The 23,965-nt window shown below is 36.2% G+C and overlaps 1 protein-coding gene and 1 pseudogene across 6 annotated transcripts in view; one reads left to right on the top strand and one right to left on the bottom strand.

Annotated features, from left to right (window-relative positions):
- Nucleotides 1-236: 236 nt before the first annotated feature.
- Nucleotides 237-5,771, bottom strand: LOC126821636 (uncharacterized; annotated as a pseudogene).
- Nucleotides 5,772-11,517: 5,746 nt separating this feature from the next.
- Nucleotides 11,518-23,965, top strand: part of LOC126822121 (reticulon-1-A) — a 47,529-nt gene continuing 35,081 nt past the window's right edge. The window contains exons 1-3 of one of the 6 annotated variants that reach the window (XM_056101356.1): nucleotides 11,518-12,146; nucleotides 15,091-15,120; nucleotides 18,139-18,168. In XM_056101356.1, coding sequence (XP_055957331.1) covers nucleotides 11,687-12,146; nucleotides 15,091-15,120; nucleotides 18,139-18,168 — 520 coding nt within the window. In that variant the 5' untranslated portion in view covers nucleotides 11,518-11,686. The remainder of the gene's footprint in view (nucleotides 12,147-15,090; nucleotides 15,121-18,138; nucleotides 18,169-23,965) is intronic. The other 5 variants (XM_056101358.1, XM_056101357.1, XM_056101360.1 and 2 more) reach the window with 5 other exon arrangements.

A 23,965-nucleotide genomic window follows, 5' to 3' on the forward strand; every position in this document is an offset into this window, starting at 1 on the left:
CAGTCGGAGCAGAACAGTGGGACTTAAACCCCATTTCATTTCATTTCTTTACCCAGAGAACGGCATTTGTAACTTTACCTTACCAGAACAGCTCCCCTGAAAGAACTCTACTTGCCGATCTGACGCACCTTCAAGAAAATGGTCCACATAAATTTTATGTTCCACCCAAATTAAGAAAAAAAAACAACGACTTGTTTTATAAAAACATTTTAATTAATTAATAGATAAATTACGTTAATATGTACATGGATTAATTACAATATGATTCTCAAAACCGACCATCTCTCTCTGAACATGTTAGCAAAACAGATTAAATCTGTTTCCAGAATATGACCACACTTTAAATGGTAGATTTGAATTTTATATTTGCAATAAATAAAATATTTATTGGTGGATAGATCAAGGTTGGATACTCTCCAAACGAATAATCATAAAAAGTGGAGTATAATGTCTTCATAAATCTCTGAGATAATTTTAAATTCCCAATAGTAGATATATTATAGTTTAAATTTGTCACACAGATGTTAAACCTCAGTTTTCCCCTGAAACAGATTAAATGAGATAAGTCGCTAATATTTGGGACCAAGAAATTTACACAAATGGGTCGCAACGCGTATAATAATGTAATATGAATGTATATAAACTGAAATAATTCAATCGTTTCTGTTTTTACTGTAATGTCTAATCAGTTCGTGTTTTCAATGTGGAAGACTTTGGATGATATTGAGTTAGAGACGTAGCTACTTTAAGACAATCTGTAAATTTAAATTATCCATTTTGTTTCAAATTAATGGCCTAATGGATGCCATCTGTATTTTATGGCCGTCATAAGTACATATAAATAGTTTTGACTGGAATGGTATTCAATATAAGCATGCTAGTATTGCCGCCATAAATACATTTTAAAAAGTTTTGTATGGAATGATCTTCAAAATGAGTTAAGTAAGCTATATGGCCATCATAAGTACATTAAACATAGTTTTGTATGGAACGATCTTCAATACGAGTTAAGTAGGCTATAAAATTAAACATAGTTTTGTATGGAACGATCTTCAATACGAGTTAAGTAGGCTATAAAATTAAACATAGTTTTGTATGGAACGATCTTCAATACGAGTTAAGTAGGCTATAAAATTAAACATAGTTTTGAATGCAATGATCTTCAATATGAGTTAAGTAGGTTATATGGCTGTCATGAGTTCATTAAACATAGTTTTGAATGGAATGATCTTCAATATGAGTTAAGTAGGCTATATGGCCGTCATGAGTTCATTAAACAATGGGGGTGCTCTATTGTTAGTCCGGAACGTCCCGAATTGGCAGAATTGCAATAAAGTAATATGGAATTAAGCCCTGTCACAGTTCTGACAGCTGAGGTGGTGTGAATAGAATAGGGACGTACATGTATTTTAAGTAACACATAAGTTTCACTAAATTCTCCTTTTCACTCGATTGACACTATTTTCGGAATTGAGAGAATTTAATTCCGGAACGCTCAATCGAGTATCCCCATAGTTTTGACTGGAATAGTCTTCAATATGAGTTAAGCAAGCAGTTTTGACTGGAATAGTCTTCAATATGAGTTAAGCAAGCTATATGGCCTATATAAGTTAATTAAACATAGTTTTTATAAGAATAATATGGTGATACTGTTCATCAGAACGAATGATTATGAAAACAAAATGGTGGATATATATGCAATGAAATGATACAATCTGATTAAAATACAGATCTATATTTCGTTTCGTTTTTTATACTTTCGATGGCCTATACTACATGAAGATCAGACCAGTTGTTTTGGGAGGTCGCGTCAGAGGTCATACGAGCGACTTTTGACCCTCTGACGTCAGATATTTGATTAACCAATCAGCGTTGATGTTTCTAGTGGATTACCCACAGTTCCATGCATCTCACGCCAAAAGCTCGCCGTAACAGACCGTTTCATTGGCTAATCCCCCACATCATCCTGAACACGTCAATGCTAACAACTCTTCCAGATCCCAGTGTAGTAAAGGCAAGTAAAACGAAATTTTGAACTATAAAAAACGAAACGAAATAGGATCTGCGATATCACCTCGGTGGAAGCGGACGTTAAATAATGCTATTTCATACATACAGGATCTGTGTTTTAATCAGATTGTGAAATGATTGGATCCTTTATTTCTTAGGAATCCCATCTAATCCAATAATGCACAAACTGATCTCAACGACACTGGCGATCTTTTGAGAAAAAGTAAACCGGTGCACGAGATGCTCTGCTTAGTTTCTTTAATTTGCATTCATAATGCAAAAGGTCGCCCGCATTGTACATGTATGATTTTGGCGGTATCAAAGACACATGGTGTTCCAGGGTCGCTTTAGATATCTAGGACATCTTTAGGTCGAATTTTCAATTTAACAGTTTTTAAAGAATAGCTTGCGCCAGTCCATGGTTTCCATGCTATGCCGTCAAATTGTTTTGGCGGGACGGCGCCATTTTTGTAAAATCGTCCATTTAAATTCGACGAGTAGCACTTATAATACCACCCGGCACCATGGAAACGGTTAGCACAACTTCCGCCGAACTGCTTCACAACTTTGTCATTGTCAACATCATGGGTACTGAATTTCATTTCATTATGTTTTGAAAGTCCGTCTCCGGCATCACCATCGTAACCATCAACATGTAGTCTATAACCTTCAGCTTCCTCATCAACCCAGAAGTCTTTATACAGTGCTGTTCTCTTTTCATTCTTCCAGTCGGTGAGTTCCACCAGCAGGGAATAATGAGCCTGATTGGTGAGGAAGTGTATGTTATCGTTTCCGAGATAGTATTCATCTAAAGTAGCTGAATAAAAAACAATCAAATATGTAATATGGGGCACAAAATGACATTCATAACATTTTATAGGAGTCAGGGATTTTTATCCGTGTGATGTTGGGGGGAGGGGAGGTTTGTCATAAATGCAATGCAGGCGAAGCCCAGAGCTATATAAAATTTGGAGGCCCCTTGCTATGTGGTTAATAGGACACCAAATAATGAAAAACACATAATTTATGCCTTTCTATCAATTCTAAATATATTAAAATATATGCAAAGGTCAGAATATTTAATCATGATCCTACGGGTCGTGAGGGCACGGACTGATGCTTGTTCGACATTGCGCAATTGGTATTGTGCTAGAAAGAATAATGCCTGCCGAGCCAACTGAGGTGATGTGGGATAAATGAATTCCTAGAGGTCAACAAACATTCTATTTGCTAAACATAATATTAATATTGCTTACTTCCGAACCCTTCTTTGTAGGTCTTCCAATCCTGGAAGAAATCAAGCCTGCCACCTTCTCGTATTTGTATGATAGTCCAACCTCCATTTTTCATATCACAGTAGACTTGGACATAATACTTTAAACCAGGCAAGAAAATCTTATAAACCGCATTCCTCTTGACGCCTTTCTGATATAATTCAAAGCAATCTGAAATAAAAATTTAAATGGCCATAGGCATCGTAGAGGAACACCGAAATATGGAAGGTAGAGGGGGAGGGGCTAATGTGCGCTCGACACAAACTAGGACATTTCGGGACTAACATATGGTTCAATACCACGAGGTTGGACAGATTACCCTACTCCTTTTCACGTACAATGGGGGGGGGGGGAATTTAAAATCTCAGCTACAAAATACTTCGTTCAATTCCAGACTTGATCTTTATTCGATGCATACGTGTATAGCCTGAAAAGGAGAATTTTGCCTGGGGACACTTTATTTTGGTCTATTTCGAACTGCCAAGAGATCTCTAAAGTGCGTTCCTACTTTCCAATTTCTACTCGGGGTCTCGGTTTATCGTCCCCTCCGCACGACTAAACACGCTTTCCTTGTCCTCCTCGTAAGCGGCACCCCTGACAAATGGTGGGTTGGGGCAGGAGGGGGCGGGAGGGAAGACTATACGTTTTTTGTCAGCCAACGCCGGTATTCTAACCCGTGGAATTCTGATGTTGAAACGAATGTGAGAACCATACAACCCACTTTCTGGTAGTGATGATAAGACCCCTAAAACTGGTCTATAAAGGCGGATATTTCTGATTTTATTCTTCGGAACTCACCTTTCGGTTTTTTAAGTCCGTTTGATTTATATTTAATTGGTCGACCCTCGTTTTTCTCCTCCTCCTCATCATCATCCTCGTCGTCTTTGGCGGGAGGTTTGGTTGACGCATCCTCTTCATTTATCGTCTTTTCTATTTTCTTTTCACTCTGCTGCTCCTTGACCGCTTTCTCCATATCCTTTCCGTCGACGTCTTTAGTGTCCGCCGCTTCATTTAGCTTTGATTGTTCTGGCTTGTCCTTTTGATTTGCCGTCTCCTCGCTTTTTTGTTCCTTATCTTCCACGCTCTTTAGTTCCTTATCCTCCACGCTTTTTAGTTCCTTATCCTCCACGATTTTTGATTTAACTGTTTCTTGTTTGTTGTTGCTACCCTGCCCATCACCTATCAGACTATCATCAATTCGTGGCTGAACCGGTATATTCGGTTTCTTCAGGAGTTCACCATCAGGGAACTTTTCTAAATAATCCATAAAGTAACCCGCAGTCTTTTCCGAAATGTATTTGGGACATTTTCTCCAGTAAATTGTAGAAAATGGCGGACAAGGAGACAGAAGAAGCGAAAACATGTAACAGATCTGAGAACTCTGTAATCCGGCACACGTCCACATGTGCCTGTTTATCTGGACATCGGGCGTTTCTGGAAGAAATGTGAATCGTTTCCGGTTTACTGGTACTTCCGGCTTCTTTGCGAAGTCCACGCGCTCTTCGTTCGACTTAACCTTGCGATCGGAAGCAAGGCTGTCTAATCTTTCAATTATTTTGCTTGAAGCGTCTTGGATTTCCATCTTGGATTTTAAATCTTGGGTCTCTTTTCTATAAGATAAATTATCAGCGGATAAATCGTGTACCTTCTTCATGATATTTGATATGAGAGCCGTTTGATTCATCACAATCTGGTAAAGTATTTGGTTTTGTTCCGCCAGGGCGTCGGACTTGTCTCGCAGCTTGTTCAGGATAGAAGTTTGGTTACTGAGCCAGTCAGTCAGCTGGGTTATCTTGATCTGTTGCTGGGATATCAGTTCCTTTTGCTGTGTGTTATTCGCTTCTGGTAGAGCTGCATACTTGGCTGTATTTTGTTGTTTGGTCTGTTGATCCTCTAATTCGACGTGCTGTTTCCTTAACTGCTCGTTGTCTTCGCTGAGCTTAGAATAACTTTGATTCAATTTCAAGAGTTCATTCTCTAGCTTGAGGATTTGGAATTCTAATTTGGTATAACTATTAGTGTCATTCTGTTTGTGCAGCTGCTGGCCCAGCAACTGATTTTCTAATTTCATCAGTAATATCTCCAGTTGCTGTATTTTGGACGAGTATTCGGATGCTCTTTGTTGGAATAACAGGTCAAAATGTTCTTGGTTTAAACCTGTATTCGAGTGTGTTGCTGGGTTCTTTGAGTTTTGTTCATTTTCTACTACATGCGATTTCTTAGATTCTTCTGATTTCTGCTTTGATTTATTAAAATCATATTCACTGGTATCGTCTTCGGGAGATGACATTTTCATCGGCGTTTTAGAAGGGTTATTTTCTGGTTCGTCTTTGCCTTTACGCCGATTTACTTGATCTTCCAACGGTTCGTGGTCATGGGTGTCCGAATCGTCACTTGCATCAATGCTCCTCTTGGTCCTGGTAGTCCTCGCACTGCTATCTTTATATTTCCGAGTAGCTTTGACTTGTTCTTTGGCGTTTGTGTCCTTTTCCGATATCATGTCTTCCTCGTCAGTGTCCTTTTTAGTTTGATTTGGAATTGCTTCCTCTCCTGCTACTTTCCACTTATTGTACTGGATCTCTGGGTAATGATCTAGAGACTGACCCATCTGATAGCTGTAATAACAGAGAGATGAGCATTGTGATTCCAGTCCACAAGAAGATGCTAGATATTCAGATATATCATGTGAAGATTGATCTTCATGGTTATTTGTAACTCCATCTCTTGCGTCATCTTCAACTTCTTTTGGTTTGGCCTTTTGGTCTAGTTTATGAAGTTCCTCATCTGTAGTTTCCTCGTGAACTTCTTGTGGTTTAACCCTTTGGTCTAGTTTATTAAGTTCCTCCTCGAATATCTTACGGTAATTTATTTTGTCTTCCTCGTTAACATCATCTTGATTGGCATCTACCGGGGCGCTTTCTTCCTCCAAAATCTCAGTTTCATCAATTTCGCTCTCTGTTGGATCAAATCCACCGTCTTCATCAGGGGTGCTGTTTGCCGTGGGTTCCTCTGCTTTTACCTCTTCTTTGATTGGTGGGCGATCAATTGTTTGTTTGTTTTGTTTATTCTTAGTTTCGTCTTCGTCGGATGATCGTCGACGACGCTTCCCATTAAAGTCTTCGTTTATCTCCTCTTCTTTCTTTCTGTGCCGATTTTTGTGGTCATCCTCATCCTCGTCAATATTCCTCCTAGGTCGTTTGGAAGGTCCAGAAGAAGTCTTTTCTCTGTCATCCTTCTGGCCACCTCGCCCTTGTTTAATCGTCTCCTCTTCATCATCGTATATGGAGTCCTGTCCAAGTTTTCTTTTAGAAAATGTCATTTTATAATCGTCTAGGAGATCGCAGTCAACCTTACTGGACCCCGAGTGCTGCAGGTTTGCGATCTTCTTATCTACGTATTCTTTCAGCTTCGCTTGTTCTCTAGTCAAGGTTTTTGGAAGAATGCCCTCATCTTTTATTGCTTTGTACCATTTTTTGATGTCACACAATTTTGCCGACGACCTGAAATCAAACGTACATTGAATGATTAGGTGCAGCTTTGCAACAGCAAAAAGTCCAATTTAAATATACTTCGTCGTTTCTGGCGAACCGACGAATCTGATATATTTAAGTATTGAGAATTATGTGTTTGAAATTTGCGTTCTGTTGTTATATCTGTGGGCATCAAATAATAACATTCATTTGTGATTTAATATTTCATACATATACATCAGGACACCGAACGCCATTTACATAAATGTTATTATTTGATGGCTACAGAGATAACAACAGCACGCAAATTTCAAATGCATAATTCTCAATATTTAAATATATCAGATTCGGCGGTTCGCCAGAAACGGAAATGAAATGAAATGGGGTTTAACGTCCTACTGTTTTGCTCCGAACTGGCCATACAGTGTGCTATGAGGGAAATTTTGCCTGGACAGCGGCAGTACGGCCTACTCTTATATCGAATTCCAACTGTCAAGGGATCTTTTACGTGCACGTCAATGTGTACACGGGACCTCGGTTTTTCGTCTCATCCGAATGACTAGACAGCTGTCCTTGTCAGGCCCTCCGTCCTGCATCACTGACAAGGGGGAACCACGCCGGAAAATCGGGATGAACTTTCTCGGCCAATGCAGAGATCGAACACCCGACCTCCAGGCTAGCGAGCCAGCGCCTTACCCACTTAGCCACCGTGATCCCCTCGCCAGAAACGCGACGACTTGTATGATTCTCTATACACCTTGTACATTAAAGGGAATAAGGTCCCCTGCAGCCTCATGCATTTTCTTCCGGTTTTCTGGATTCCTTTGCAAAATTGCTCTAAGCAAATTATTGAAAAGGGATTTACTGTGTGTTAATCCCCAAATGACCTAGTTCTGTGTTAGGTGGGGGGGTGGGTGGATGGCTGAATGGTTAGCGTGCGCACGCTGTATCATAAAGTCTGTCATTGAGTCGACTGGCGTGGTTTCGAATCCCCGGTTGTACGTGACAAGTAGGGTCGCCTGTCCAACCTCGTGGGTTTTCTCCGGGTCCTCCGGTTTCCTCCCACTGCTAAAGACCCCTACGCGCAAGCGAATTATTGAAATAAAATTAAACCATATGTTAGTCCCAAAATGACCTAGTTTGTGTCGAGTGGACGTTAAACACCATTTCTCTCTCTCTCCCTCTCTCTCTGTGTTAGGTGGGCGGTAATGATATATTGTGTAATAGTCCACAAATGACCTGGTTTGTGTAAATTTGTCGTGGAAAATTTACTGTCTTTGTCGCGAAATCACCTAGTCTGTGTTAATTTGACGTGAAAGATTTGCTGTGTTTGTCGCGAAATGACCTTGTGTGCGTTAATTCGGCGTGAAAGATTTACTGTGTTAGTCCAGATATGACCTCGTGTGATTTAAATTGGCTTGAAAGATTTACTGTGTTTTTCAAAAAATGACCTAGTGTGCGTTAATTCGGCGTGAAAGATTTACTGTGAGACCTCAAAAAATGGCGGATCAAGGTACAAGGTGGGAGCCTAGGGTTCCGCCCCCTCCCGTTAAAAATAAGGATAAAAAAAAAATCACTTTTTATTTGATTTTATGAAACGTGTAAATAGGTCATTGTTGGTTAGGGTGAATTTACAGCACGATTTATCATAATTTTCTCATAAGGACAGTCTAATTAATACACAGATCCTATTTCATTTCGTTTTATAGGATCTGGATGAGTTGTTAAGCCGCATTCTGGTTAATGTGAGGGGTAAACCACTAGAAACGTAAACGCTGGTTGATTAATCAATGCCTGACGTCATAGGTCAAAGGCCGTTCGTATGACCTCTGACGCGACCTCCCACTGCAACCGGCCAGATCTTCATGTAGTGTAGGCCATCGAAGTATAAAAAAAACGAAACGAAATATAGACGATTGTCATGAGGACACATGCGCCCCTTACAACACCGGAGTCCGCAAATTTATGACATTTTAATTTTCAAATATCAGCATATATCGGCATGTTTGTAAGAATGCATTAAAGGGACAATAACACTCTTGCTGGCTTGACAACTCCCGAAAATAAAAAAGTACCAGATGTGTTAGTGTCCTACCTGTTGTGTAAATTATCCATTAAATCCTATTTTACTTGTCCAGAGGGTTCAAAAATATTTTTAAATCCAAGTCACATTTGAAAAGCTTTACGTCAGGCTTTTCAAATCATTTAGTTGAATTTTTCCAATTTTTTATATTAGGTGTGTTAAGATGAAATTTGTATCATCAATTAATTGGAATATTGTAAAATAGTACAATTTGTTGACCAGAATAAAGATTGGGACATATTATTCAGTTACAACAAGAGTGGTATTGAGCCTTTAACCCGGCTGGCGGGTTAACCGCATCTCATTCATTTGTTCGTTCGTTCGTCCATTCGCTCATTCATTCATTCATTGTTAAAAAATAAAATGACTTGATCTGTAGTAATACCGGACTGCTTTGTTGTGTTTTCTTCGTGGTCGTAGATATAACTGCAGGTTAGGTCGTTTATACAACTTTATTAGTAAAACCGCTTGGCATCAATTTTCCTCGTTCTCAATAAAGTGTACATAGTTTTTGATGGCTGCTCTGACAAACCGGGTGAGCTCTGATGATGAATTTCGCTCAACACCCTCTTTTATAATCCCTAATTTCTTTACGTCATAGACTGACCTTGGTGTTAATTTCCTTCCCAAATAAACATCCCCATACCCTAAAGACCGGGAGAAGAACATTACCTTATTACCTTATGATGGATAGCCTATTTTGACAATGGAAAAGACAAAACCTGTGTTTTTACCAAATTATCGCGGTTTTTATATAAAAACACATCAGTCAATTTCATTTGAGTTCGTGAGATATGACTCTATACGCAGTATGAATCTAATAATTGAAGACATAATATGGTCGCAAAGACCATAGTAGCCTACTACAGCACACGAGAGAGAGAGAGAGAGAGAGAGAGAGAGAGGGGGGATAACGTCCATTCGACACAAACTAGGTCATTTCGGGACTAACATATGGTTTAATTTGATTTCAATAATTGCGCGTAAGGGTATTTAGCAGTGGGGGGAAACCGGAGGACCCGGAGAAAAACCACGAGGTTGGACAGGCGACCCTACTCCTTGTCACGTACGGGGAATCGAATCCACGTCAGTTGACTTAATGAGTTGAACGTTCCTAAACAGATAAATACAAATGATGGATTTCCTTATAATATATTGATAAATTTCTACAGTTTTTAACTTTTATTAAGAAAAATATCAAATTGTATTAGCCCGTTTAATGGATTTTTTCAAATTAATTTTGTTATAGAAAAAAGAAAACTTACCTGTGCAATAATATTAACAAAATGCAAATTGTAAAACCAAAAACGCGTAATTTTGACATCGTTGAAGCCTATGGGTGGCTAAATAATTTTAAAATAATCAATTTCTATCGCACTTTTTGGATCTTTAAAAAGTTCGTCTCTCGCCGTTCCTCTTTTAAAGTGTTTTCTGAATCTTAACAGTAGAAATTCCTTTATATATTGAAGACACAACTGATGCAATTCATTGGATTGACGTGGAACTGTGGTTAATAAAAGAAATCCCCCTCATGTAGTGTCAACGTCATTAAGATCTAAAATTAAGCGAAAACGTGGACGTGAAATTGATTCTTTGCGACAGCTTGACTTTCCGTCTTTAGTCCTTACTTTCATTTTATATCTTCCCTAATTTTCTGGTTGACTAATATCGATTTTTGTTTACTTTTAGGCTACCTGTACAGGTATATTGATTATGGTAAACCATCGTCATTAATGTTTTTTATTAGCTCAATAATTAATAGTCATAGTTATAGATCAACTTTAAATTTCAAATATATTTATCGATTTGTTAAATTTGAAAGCAACTACCCCGGCGCAATATAGCCAAAATATATGTCTCTTATTAAATTCCTAAGTAAATTAGGCTACGTTGTTTCCCCTCTGAGAATGAAAAAAAAAAATAAAGGAAAACACGCATCTATAACTTATTCTTTGTACAGTTTAACTCAGATAAAGATATAGTAAATTATATTTCAAATTCAAATAACCTAAGGGAAATAACTCGACCGAGCTTCTTTAACATTGTTATATATTAATAAGCATTTTTACCGTATATCGGATGCTATACAATTGAATACAAAGTAGCTGGATTGGCATAATCATCGAAAGTGCCCACATTAGTATAACGAGGGCGTATTTTATTATCTCCAAAAAATGTGATTATTTAAGTCGAAAATCGATTCTATCCATTTTCCCGTTAAATGCAATCAAGACTGAAAATGACAAATTTTATATTTTTAATAAATTGTTATTTCCAAACGCTTCTTTTCTTTTGTTTCTTACAATAATTTTAATATCAGTTGGTCATCAATGTAGGTGATTATAAAAATCAGTAAGGATCGTTTCAGAAATAAAGTCCAGCCGAATAATGCTCTTTCTTGGTTGGAATATTCGAATCGGTCTATTTTGATCAATTAATTATCTAAGTAAGTTATGTAACAGTATGCATAGTGGGATTATGAATTTGTATAATTCTCAAAACAAACACGATATTCAAACAGTGTTATGGTTTATAGATTCATAATTCACCATAACCATTCATAATATCGAGATACTCAATAACATTGTATAAGAATGTGTATTGCAGTATCAATCATGTATGATTCACGTTCAGCTGGGTGATGGATGCATTCGTTCGATTAAGTGCTTAATTGCGCGCATGCGTCTCTGTTAGATCTCGCCGCCATGTTTGTGTAATTTCCGCCTTTTCGCAAGACACTGTAGAAAAACAAGTTCGAAGTACCTGAGCTCATTTGTTTGAACTGTGCTGTCGATTGACGTGTGTGATATATTAAATCTAAGAAGACAATAATAACAACTTTTATAAACATGGCAGATCCTAGAACAGACGACTTTTTGAGTAGCCAACCCGAAAGTAATAATTTCAGTGATTTTGAGCAACTGGATAAACCTGATGCTGGTCCAGAAGCAGAAAATTTAGGATTTGATCAAGATGAAGAAATAACATCCACATCTTTCGGAAATGAAAATTTAGCAGAAGAGGATCTTTATGCTACCGGTGCGTCGGAGGCTACGCCAGTTGATAACTCCCCTGATCCCCTAATTTCTTTTGGTGATGAACCCACTTACACCCGTCAATCTCAACCCTCCCCTCCGAACGTGGAACCACTGATGAATTTTAACCCACCCAGTTTTGGGGTAGACTCCTCATCCCCTGCCCCAGCCACAACTCGCGATCCCACCCCACCTTCTACCCCAGAACCATCAGATTTTACGAAAACAGGACCGAAATCAGTATCAGTGACACAGGAAGAAACCAAGAAAGAAGGTAATTTGTTTGCCAAACACATTGCTTAATTGAATGGTTTATTTAATTAGGCTAAATTAAGATCCTTAAAAGTAGATAATTGATTGAGGTTGTTTAGAGTATTCCTCCAATTGGAAACCATTAAGTATTAGTGAATGATAGAATATTATACAATGCAAAATTTGTTAGATTCCGGCTTACTTTGTTTATATATATAAAGATCTACACAAGATATTTTCACGACACTAATGTAGGTGCCAGAAATTTTACCCTGTTTCCTTAGCCTAAAAACACAAATCTGCTTAGATTTCAATGAAATTTAGTGCCCTTGAACACATCTGTAAAAGTGGTGCTATATACATTTTGTAATAAATAATAATACGATTAATAATAATAATGAATTATTTCATAGTTTACATCATGCCCTTAGACTATGTACAGTCTTCCAAACTATAAATGGAAATCAATAAATTGTGTAATAATAGGCCTATTTATGAAAGCCTTGCTTTAGAAATATGCATGTGATTTCCACAGTGTAGGTAACCATAGCATACAGTACGTGTAGACTACTGAGTCACACATTTTTAAGACGCTTTTCTTTTCACTCATTCCTTAGATCAATATATTTTACCATTACTTTGAGCTTGAACTTATACAATATTTATTAGTAGCTTAGAGTGATATAATGTCTTTCTATTGTTGATGTTTTCGCATAAACAGCGTAAACAGGTCTTCATTCTTTGATTAGATCTAAACATGGATTGTTTTAATGTTATTTAACTATTACTTAGCACTGGTAATTTTAATTTATTTTCTATATAAATTTTATGACTGATACGGAGGACTTGTTATATACCCTGATTACTGATACTGAATCAAGTCTGGAGTTCACTGACTGATTTACAACTACTATATCATATGTCCACTCTTCGAAAACATGCATAGTGTGTCCTTGTTAACTTGTTCTATTTATAACTCTATTTTTAATTTAGCTTTTGAATCTTTCTCTTGGATGTGGTATTGACTTTCTGTTGTTTTCTTAATTTATTTGAAAATAATTAAAGTTTGATTGAAACATTAAATACATATACCGGTATACATGTATGCATGTTGCAATTATTATTAATTCTGTTAAAGTCTAATTTTACATATCTAATCGGTTTCAAAAATCGAAAAAATAGTGAAAAAATAAAAATACTTACAAAATGTTCTTCAATACTTAACAGAAGTCTAGAATGATAGGCTACTTTGATTATGCCAGAGGTTGGATATATTGTTTATTATGTCAGACATAATATTCGTTGTATTTTTAATAAAACAGGATGATTACCTTAAAAAAATAAATATGGATTTTCCTACTTATCTCATCTGTTACGTTATTAAATATTTATATACGTGACACACTCATCGAAATATGGTTGTAAATAAACTTATTGTCGTCAGTCCTTAATTTAATTTGTCATCCACAATCATTATTGACTTATGCTGCAAGTACAGAGTATATGAAACAAAGAGTCTTATTGATTTTCAACAATATCTAATAAGTAATATAGGTTTTATTTATGGCCCATGATTACTTAGAGTGTTTACACGTGCATTTTTATGAGAGGAAGAAGCCTAATGTGTTTCAACCATTACTGATAATTTTTATCGATTACTGGTAGATGTTTCTTACCTGTATTTAATTTATCACTAGGAAGAACAAGAAGCCTATCAAATTTTAATTATTTCTGATATAATTACTTGATGGTTTGTGGCAGTACATGTACCTGTGATCCAACATGACCAGGAGTAGGGTTGCCTGTCCAACCTCGTGGGTTTTCTCCGGGTTTTCCGGTTTCCTCCCACTGGTAAAGAATCACACGTGCAAGCAAAATATTTAAATAAAATTGAACCATGTTAGTCTCGAAATGACCTCTAGTTTGTTTCAAGCAGATGTTAAACCCCATTTCTCTCTCACCTGTGATCTGTTTATAATGTCTTGTAAATTCCATTCTCCCATTAGCAGGTCATTACAAAAGTAAAACAAAAAATGACAAACTGCTTTAGCGATTTTGCTTCTACATGTACTAAGGTTATTTGTTTGATTGCAAGGCAAACTATCTTTATTATTGCTGTGGTTTAGATCATACGGATTCATTATTATATTTGTTGTAGACAGTAGATACATGTATAGATAATAGAATATTTACAGCATGCCTCTTGCTATTTTTAGTAACATAGCTCAAAATACAGTAATTGTTTTCTATAGAACTCTTAGTAGGCTGTTAGACCCCATTTCATTTCATAGAACTCTTGTCTTTTTGTATATTTTAAAAAAAACAAAAAACAATTTTTTTTTACAGTTTTATTCAATCTTCTTTTTAAAATTTGATTACAAAATTGTGAATTTTTTCATTTTAATTTTTGTTTGTTTGTTACATGTAGTTATGCCATACATGTACATGTACATCTGTGACTATTTATAGCTGGGCCTGTACAGTAACAGTAGTACCACTGTGCTATGAATCAGAACCTGACTATGACATCATCACAGCCATCTTGGAATTGAAGTCCGTCAATCAATGTGCAATTGTCCAAGGAACAACCATGCCAAATTACATGTTCATCGTAGTACATTAATTGGCGAAATCTTGGGCTTTTATTTTCGAAGAGCGTCATCCCTAAGAATAACAACAGAAACATGATTCAGGCTTGGGAACCATTTCCTGGCCTAAAATTCATTACAAATTCAAAAAAGATTTGTTAGGTTTACAAGAAATTGAGTCGATAAAACAATATATGCATTAGATATCTATTGCTAAATCAAGAAGTTGAGACAATAAGACTATGTATATTACATTTATTGCTAAATTCTTTGGAAAGAATCAATTGTGCACCACTAGTATCATATAAATCATTCATTATTTATAATGTCTGATATATGATATAATCTTTTATCCTTGAAAACATTCTTGCTTTATAGCTTTGCCTGAATGGATGACACAAACTATTGGTGAATAGATTTTTCGTATGCATTTGCATTTGCATTAGCATTCATATTTCCTTGCATGATATTTGAAAGTAATTTTTGCATGTTTTTCTTTGCAATTTTAAATTTGATTTCCAGACATTTATTTCCTGTTTCGTTTTATACAGAAAATCTCTAGGGACTCATCACTCCATTCACAAGTTATTTCATTCTGATTCTTTTAATTATCATTTATGACTGATCTGGTAAAAAACCCCAACAAAACAACATTTATAAGCTTGCTGGTAACCGATTACCATAAGTAACAAGCTCTTCCAGTATTTGAATGGAAATTAAGAATATTTTATAATATATGTATTTAATTTAATGTGTAGAATTGAATAATGTTATTACATACCTAAATATTAAAAATAAAGTAGAAAAGGGTGTACAATACAATAAACTACATGTAGGGATAAAAACAGAACCCAACATTTGATGAATTGAAATCTTATGCATATAAGTTTACACCCATTTTATTACAAAAATATCCAGCTATGCTTTAATGCTATATGTATTATGCAGTCCTTCATCCGTTATGAGCTGTAATGCAACCTGATGTACCATCCTTTCTTAATGCGCTTAAACGTAAATGGACAAAGATCAAGATCGCCTTCTAATGTTGCTGCTATTTGCATATCTTAGTTTTTAGCCCTTAATTTATTCTTACAGTGCACTTAAACATACATTATGCAAGAGCTAAATCTGTCTATTACAGGTCTTTTTTTTAGGTCTGAAATGTTATCTAAATTATTAATTAGACATTAATTGACTTATGCAGACCATCAATCAACTCTTGATGGCGTCGCTAGCCTGCTATGTTTATTGGATTAGGTTGAGGTTCCGATTTGCTGTTCGACTTTCATTCATAATTAAATAAATAAAAAATGGATAATCAAGACTATGTTTTTTATCCTACCGACTTTAGTAATGATGATCGAGGCTAGCCCCAATACTCAATCGCTAAAATCTCGGTTCAGAGTGGATCAACTTGACCAAGCCTGGAAATAAGGCACCTGTCACTGATAATGTCAGACACAGATTCAGACTTTGTCAGGCACAAAACTGTGGTGCCTGTCATTTTGTCAGGCACTAATTTGTCTTTTTTATTGATGTTATTAATAAATGTCCAGCACTAAGTTGAAAATGTCAGGTACTATTTCAATAGTGCCTGACATTTTGTCGGGTACATCTAAAACCGTTATTTCCAGGCCTGTTGATAATTGTAAAATCAACAATATAATACAGTTAAATATACATGTATACACTAGTCTTGTGTGTTTGTAAAATAGTACCTGACATTTTCAACTTAGTGCTGGACATTTATTAATATCAATTAAAAAGACAAATTAGTGCCGGACAAAATGACAGGCACCAGCGGTTTAGTGCCTGACAAATCCTGAATCTATGTCTGACATTGTCTGTGACAGGTGCCTTATTTCCAGGCTTGCGGTATTTAAAGATGCATTATGTAAGAGATAAATTTGCACATAATCAAATCTCTAGACCTTTGGATGGTTTTGATTTTTATCAGATTTACACACGATTGCCAGTTAATAATCTAATTAAAAAGGAGATAATCAAGACTTTTTTTTATTATCGTATCTTAATTCGTCAAAATTTAATTCACTATCTAAAGAACGCCTTCCAGTGAGTGAGACAGCTTTGTAAACTGCGGACATAAGCAATTCATTTTATATTCAAGAAAAAAAATTTCTTATAAATATACAATTGAAAACTAATTTGTTAATTTACTACTAATAAATTCCTTTTCAATTGTTTTTTTAAGTGAAAGTCAAATAATATAAACAGTTTAGTATGTTACAACATGTTTTTATTTTTGTGTCTCTGTGGATATTTAAAAACCTAAAAGATAATATTATGGATATGCAAGATTGTCATGGAAATACTGTGATTAGTGAGTAGCGACATATTTTGAATAAGAAACAAATTTTGTTTGAACATGATGTCTACTGATCTACATACATTGTATATCACGTAGAGCTATAGCTTAAAGCGGAAATTGCAAATTTTTAAGTTATATTTTTAAAATTTATTAAAATAAAGCCTGAAAATAGATGATATCCATAAACAGTCCTACATGTACCTTGTTAAAGAATAATCCTATTAATCCTATAATTCACTATTGCCAGCTGAGAAATTGGCAAAAATATCATTTTCCTCTTCATTTTCAAACGTTTGAATATCGCTACTCCATGGTGGAGAATAGAAAACAAGGGACGTAATTGTGTTATTATTTCCTGTGTAAATGAATCTTAAGTGTGAGAATGACCCCTATGATCGTATAATTGTGAGTTGACGACCTATTGAGCAAAAGACATAGAAATAATTACGTTTTGACTTTCTTAGAAAATTTGCAATTTCCGCTTTAACGTTCTTTGATTTACAAAATTTATTGTCGAAAGTTACAAGTGTATCCATAAATCTTTTCATTCGTTATTCATTTATTTTATTGTTCATTGTTCTTAGTGTTTATGTTATATGGTACTTGTTGTTCTTGTCTATTGTTAAGATAGTTTTTATTAACCAGTGTTGTATACTAAACTACACTAAATGTTCAGTATTATTTCAAATATTTGTTATAATTCACTCACACCAAGACCCACTGAAGACCCACCAAGTGAAGTCCCCTCCCGCTAAAATCTATGGTTCAACCCTGCCCCACTCGATACATGGCTAGCCTCTACTTTTATTTTTATCTTCTGCTTCCTTCATCATTACATGTAGCTTACATTATACTGGCAGTTTTTAGCCATAGAATCACTTTTTTAATTTCATATTTTCATTCATGGCTTGAGCAAATGCTTATTACATTCATTTAGCTTTAAAAAAATATGTGCTTTTATGTAAAAATCATTTCTATATGCACTGTAATAATCAAACAAGGAAAAGAAGATTCAGAAATTAACTTGATATACATGTAGGCCTTGAGAAATTCATAGGCCTCGAATTATATATTTTTTTTTGATTCTTTTTTTTTAGGATCATGGATGAAGAATGTTGACCCTAGAGGTAATGTGAACTTTTAAATTATATAAGTTTCAATATAATCTCTTTTATTTTACATAGAACATGATTTGCCTACCATTATCGCTTGCATGTTAAAATCACAGTCAAAAATCATAATGGGCTAGTACTATTTCCTAAGGCCAATTACAGATGTCGCCAAGGTCACGGAGATGTAAATAAGGTTAGGGCATGCAATTGTTGGCGAGATTGTATCCTAGGGTTAACGTAACTGCTAGGATTAGGGTTGGGATTAGCGCTAACCCTGTTTACATCTCGTGACCTTCGACCAAACTTGAAGTTGGCCTTATAAAATAGATCTAACCAACAGTTCATCCACTTCAGGAATATTACTTCTGTAACTAGAGGAAATCCCTATACCTCCTAATGGCTGGATTAATGGGATCAGAAACTCGGGACACATAGGGGATACTCAATTGAACATTCCGTAATTCAATTCTCACAATTCTAAAAAAAGTGTCAATCAAGTGACAAGGAGAATTTCGGAGTACAACGCATGTGCTGACTGCATAAATGTAAATGATATCTCAACCAATTATGATTGCTGAAACATATTTGTTACTTAAAATACGTCCCGATTCTACTCACACCACCTCAACTGTCAGGACTAGCAGAACTGTGACAGGGCTGAATTCCCTATCACTTGATTGCGATTCTGTCAATTCGTGACGTTCCGAACTGACAATCGAGCACCCCCATAATGTTCCTTGGTTAGTGATAGGATTATCATGTCTTTTAATGACTTGGTTAGTGATAAGATTATCAAGTCTTTTAATGACTTGGAGAGGAGAAAGCTAGAGGGTTATATTTTACACCTACTGGCCACGGTCTATTTTAGTGTGCGCCATAAACAACATTCAGTGTCAGTATAACAGTATATTATACACTGTCAGATTTCCTGCATGTCTTATTGCAAATGTTAAAGTCTAGACCATTACATTATTGTGATGCTCGATCGTTAATATGGAACTTTCTTATTGACAATGACATAATTTCAATCGCGTGATACAATTCTGTCCTGTCACAATTCTATCGGGATGCTCGATTTTTGGGCAGATTGACATAATTTCAATCGCGTAACACAATTCTGTCCTGTCCCAGTTCTATCGGGATGCTTGATTGAAAAAATCGCTCCCGTAAAAAAGCTATCCCAGTTTTGATAAGAGTGATTAAGAAATTAAGGACAGTGATCTGATATCAAAAAGAGTGATTACCGATAGTTGTGTGTATGGGAAATGGTTCTGAAGATCAATAACTGCATGTCAGGGGGTCATTCCTAGTTTCATAAATGATAATAAACCCCCCATGACTTTGTAAAGGAGAGCGATTTTCAATTTTAAGGGGAGGGAGAAAACTCACCCTCGGTTGACATTCAGGTGCGCGACAGATGCTCAAGAGTGATCGCTCGCCTTAAAAAACAAGGACTGCATATTAAGGGAAAAAAGTTACATTGTGGAATAATATACATGCTGCTACACCCCATAATTGTGATTGAAAGAGCCTTGTGTCTTATGGGTGGGGTATTACTGGGTCAAGGGTCAAGAAATATCTGACACTATATGTATGACATTCTGATAACTGACAGTCTGACAGGTTACATAACTTCATACAGATATATACATGTAGATAATAATATGGTCAAATTGTGTAACACCCTATCAAAGTCTTCTTAGGCCAAATCAGTTTAATTTATAGATGTTGATCATTATTTGTCAAATTGTGTAACTCCTATCAAAATCTTATTGGGCAAAACCAGTTTAATTTTTAGATGTTGATCATGTTGAAACTTATATGTATAAAATCTTCTTAAGCAAAAGTTATTTAATTTTTAGGTCTTTAGGGTCTTAGTGGGAGTTCGCATCAGTGGTCATATGAGCGGCTTTTGATCCTATGATGTCAGACATTTGATTAACCAATCAGCGTTGATGTTTCTAGTGGGTTACAGTTCCGTACACCTCACGCCAAAAAACTCGCCATATCAGACCGTTTCATTGGCTAATTCCTCACACCATCCAGAATGCTGGTTATATTACGATTCTTCCAGATCCTAGTGTAGTAAAGACAAGTAAAACAAAATTTATATAACAACTCTTCCAGGTCCTAGTGTAGTAAAGACAAGTAAAACGAAATTTTGAACTATAAACGTAAAAGATCCCTTGGCAGTTGGAATTCGATATAAGAGTAGGCCGTAGTGCTGCTGTCCGGGCAAAATTTCCCTCATAGCACACTGTATGGCGTATGCCCGTCTTCATTAGCCCAGGTTAGGAGCATAACAGTAGGACGTTAAACTCCATTTCATTTCATTTTTTTGAACTATAAAAAACGAAACGAAATAGGATCTGTGTTAAAATTTTATGAGTGTAACTTTATCAATGATATAGGATGGTTGACTTTATATAACTAGAAACCACATAGATAATGAATAATATACTCAAGGTCTCTAGGTATTGCTATTAAAATTGACGATTATGTCAATAAAGTCCAACTGATTGCACCCAGAGATAGAAGTGCATAATTTGTTGATTTATAATGGTTATGTATACATGTGTCTGGAAGACATAATACATTGAAATATGTCAAGGTGAGAGATAATTAGAAAAAGTTTATCTTCTGATGGCTCTGATTTATTTCTCACCTGAAAGGTAACTTCAGTGACTCCGTGATAAAGGCAGTAGCTAACCAGGATGTCCATGGTTTAATCTCATTGTTGGTAGAGAAGATTCCCCAGAATTTTTCAAGCGTGGGTTCCACTTGTTTATTGGTTAGGAATAGTGTATGGTCTTGTGGATGGTCCAAAATAAACAGAGGTCCCCTGTACACGTTAGCGTGCATGTAAAAGAACCCTTGACAGTTTGTATTTGAAATAAGAGTAGGCCTAGTCCATAGCGCTGTTGTTGGCGTAAAATATTTCTAAAAACACACTGCGTGTGTCCATTTCATTAACCCAGTCGGAGCAGAAAATTAGGACATTAAACTTATTGTCAAGTTCACAAAAATAGAATCCTTCATACCTCCGGGAGCCACGGTGGCTAAGTGGGTAAGACGCTGGCTCACTAGCCTGGAGGTCGCGTGTTCGATCCCTATGTTGGCCGAGAAAGTTCATCAGGATTTTCCACCATGGTTTCCCCTTGTCAGTGGTCAAGAGGGCCCGACAAGGACAGCTGTCTAGTCGTTCGGATGGGACGATAAAATGAGGTCCACTGTAATTTACATTCTGTAATTAAAATCTACAGATTAGTATTAATACTATTAGCCCGCTTGGTGTGAAGGAAAAGTTGGATGTTAAACCCTATTTCATTTATCAAGATATATATATATGCAGGAATATCAAGGTTTGCAAGTCAATGAATAAGCCGATGTCGTATTGCGTGTGAAGCTTAGTGCTAGCTATCAAGTCGGTTCTTGGATAACAAGCACTAGATCGGTTTTGTCACTAACAGTATATTTAGGTCAGCCACTGCCAGTTTGTGACCTAGTTATTGATTTTTTCAGGAATAAACAGTATTATAGGTAAGCTGAGAGCTTGTTGTATGCTTGCCTGTAACAGATAGCACATAAACTGACTACAATACTACTAGTAGAAGTTGTTGGCTTATGACTAGATTGAAAACAATCTACCACTAAGCCAGTCTTAATGGCTTTATAATGTAAGGTCAATCAGTCATAAGTTCATTATATCACGCTTCAGTACTATTGTGTACATACTTTATAGTGATTATTCTATTTTTGTGACTAATACTAATTTCAGAGTTTTGTATTTGATATCTGTATTGTTGATTTCTGTTCAGTAGTGCATAAAATAAATAATTATCTAGTTCTGAGCAAAGTGAAGGCTGGTGTGTGGGGGGGGGGCTATTGTGATTATTCTATTTTGGTGACTAATACTAGTAACTATTATTAATTTCTGAGTTTTTTTTTTTTTGATATTTGGTTGTATTGTTGTTTTCAGTTCACAGTGGTGCATAAAAAAGAAAATAATCCAGTTTTGAGCGAAGTGAAGGGGGTGGGGAGGATGTGTTTCTATTGAGTACATACTGTGCTGTTTGTTATATTTTGGACTGACACTCTTTTCTGAATTTTCCTTTCAATATATGGTTGCATTGCTGATTTCAGTTCACGGTGGTCCGTAAAATAAATAATTATTCAGCTTTGATATTGAATGAAGTTAGTAGTTGGGTATGATCGGAGTCTAGACTCTGATAAACCGTTCAAGATATCTTAACTTGGTACATACATCAACCTACATGTATTATAGTAGTTGCCTTTTGGTAATTTTTGTGTTTCCATGGAAATAGATTTGGTATTTTTCTTCTGGATGACTGAATCTTGTTGTTGTATTTTTGCATTTGAACATACAATTAGTGACTCAGATGTTAAGAATGCAGAGACCAACATAACATATCTGTGAACATGACCCAAGGGTAATTTATGTTAGGTTCTGAATTATTAATGTATGTTTTGTGCTAGTGTATTTATTGTACATGACTTGTATTGTCTTTACATCAGTCTACATGACTTCTATAATTGTACTACTGGATTTTTGGATGAAGAACTGGGTCCCCAAATGCTACTCGGCTTCTTATTTTTTTCTTCTTCCTCTGTTGGGCGACCATCTTTGAAAAACTTAGCATGCACATGGATTTATGGACCTTGATTTCTAATATATGACGTCACAATTCCAAGATGGTGGTGATGATGTTGTGCTTTGTTCCTGGTCCAAATAACATACTTGCAATTACTTGTCTTATTATTTGTGCTCGAAATGAAATGAAATGAAATGGGGTTTAACGTCCTACTGTTCTGCTCCTATGCTGGGCTAATGAAGGACGGGCATACGCCAAACAGTGTGATATGAGGGAAATTTTGCTCGGGCAGCAGCACTATCGCCTACTCTTATATCGAATTCCAACTGCCAAGGGATCTTTTACGTGCATTCCAATGTATACTAGGGACCTCGGTTTTTCGTATCATCCGAAGGACTAGACAGCTGTCCTTGTCAGGCCCTCCGATTTGTGCTCGATGAATCATAAGGGTAGCATTGAGTCAAATGGTGCGGTTTCAATTACCAGCTTGTACGTGACAAGGAGTAGGAATTGCCTGTCCAACCTTGTGGGTTTTCTCCGGTTCCCTGCCACTGCTAAAGACCCCTACGCGCAAGCAAATTATTTAAATAAAATTGAACCATACATGTATGTTAGTCTTGAAATGACCTATTTTGTGCCAAGTGGAAGTTAAACCCATCTCTCTCTCTCTCTTCTCTCTCTCTATTTGTTTCTCTCTTTCACATAACCTGGTGGGGAAACCTTGCTACATTAAGCTTTCAAGGCAGAATAATTTTAGGGAGTGCAATTCCCCTGTAAAGCCATTTTCTGCAATTTGCAGATGAGTTGAAAACCCCTGAACGTCCATTTAAAGTTGGCACAGGAACCAAAGTGTTTCTAAGAAAGACACAAGCTATAATGAAGAAATTCCTAGATGACTTGCTGTTCGTACAGTACGTTTTGATATTAGAATTTGGCCATGTTAATGCTTTCTTTGATGAAAGAATTAAGCCATTTGATTACACCTTTGAGCCGAAGCACATGTCTCAAATTTTCACGCTTCATTTGCTCTACTGGATTACTGACATAACGTTAATAATCTTAGGTAATGTTAAACAGGTAAGATACAAGCACCTGTTTACCAGGTGGGATTATAGTATCAATCATCTGTTACATTATCTGTTACACTTGTACAACATGTACATGTAGAACAGTAAATGATGAATAACTATTCTAGTACA

This window comes from Patella vulgata, chromosome 5 (genome assembly GCF_932274485.2).
Source record: "Patella vulgata chromosome 5, xgPatVulg1.2, whole genome shotgun sequence".
Lineage (NCBI taxonomy): Eukaryota > Metazoa > Mollusca > Gastropoda > Patellidae > Patella > Patella vulgata.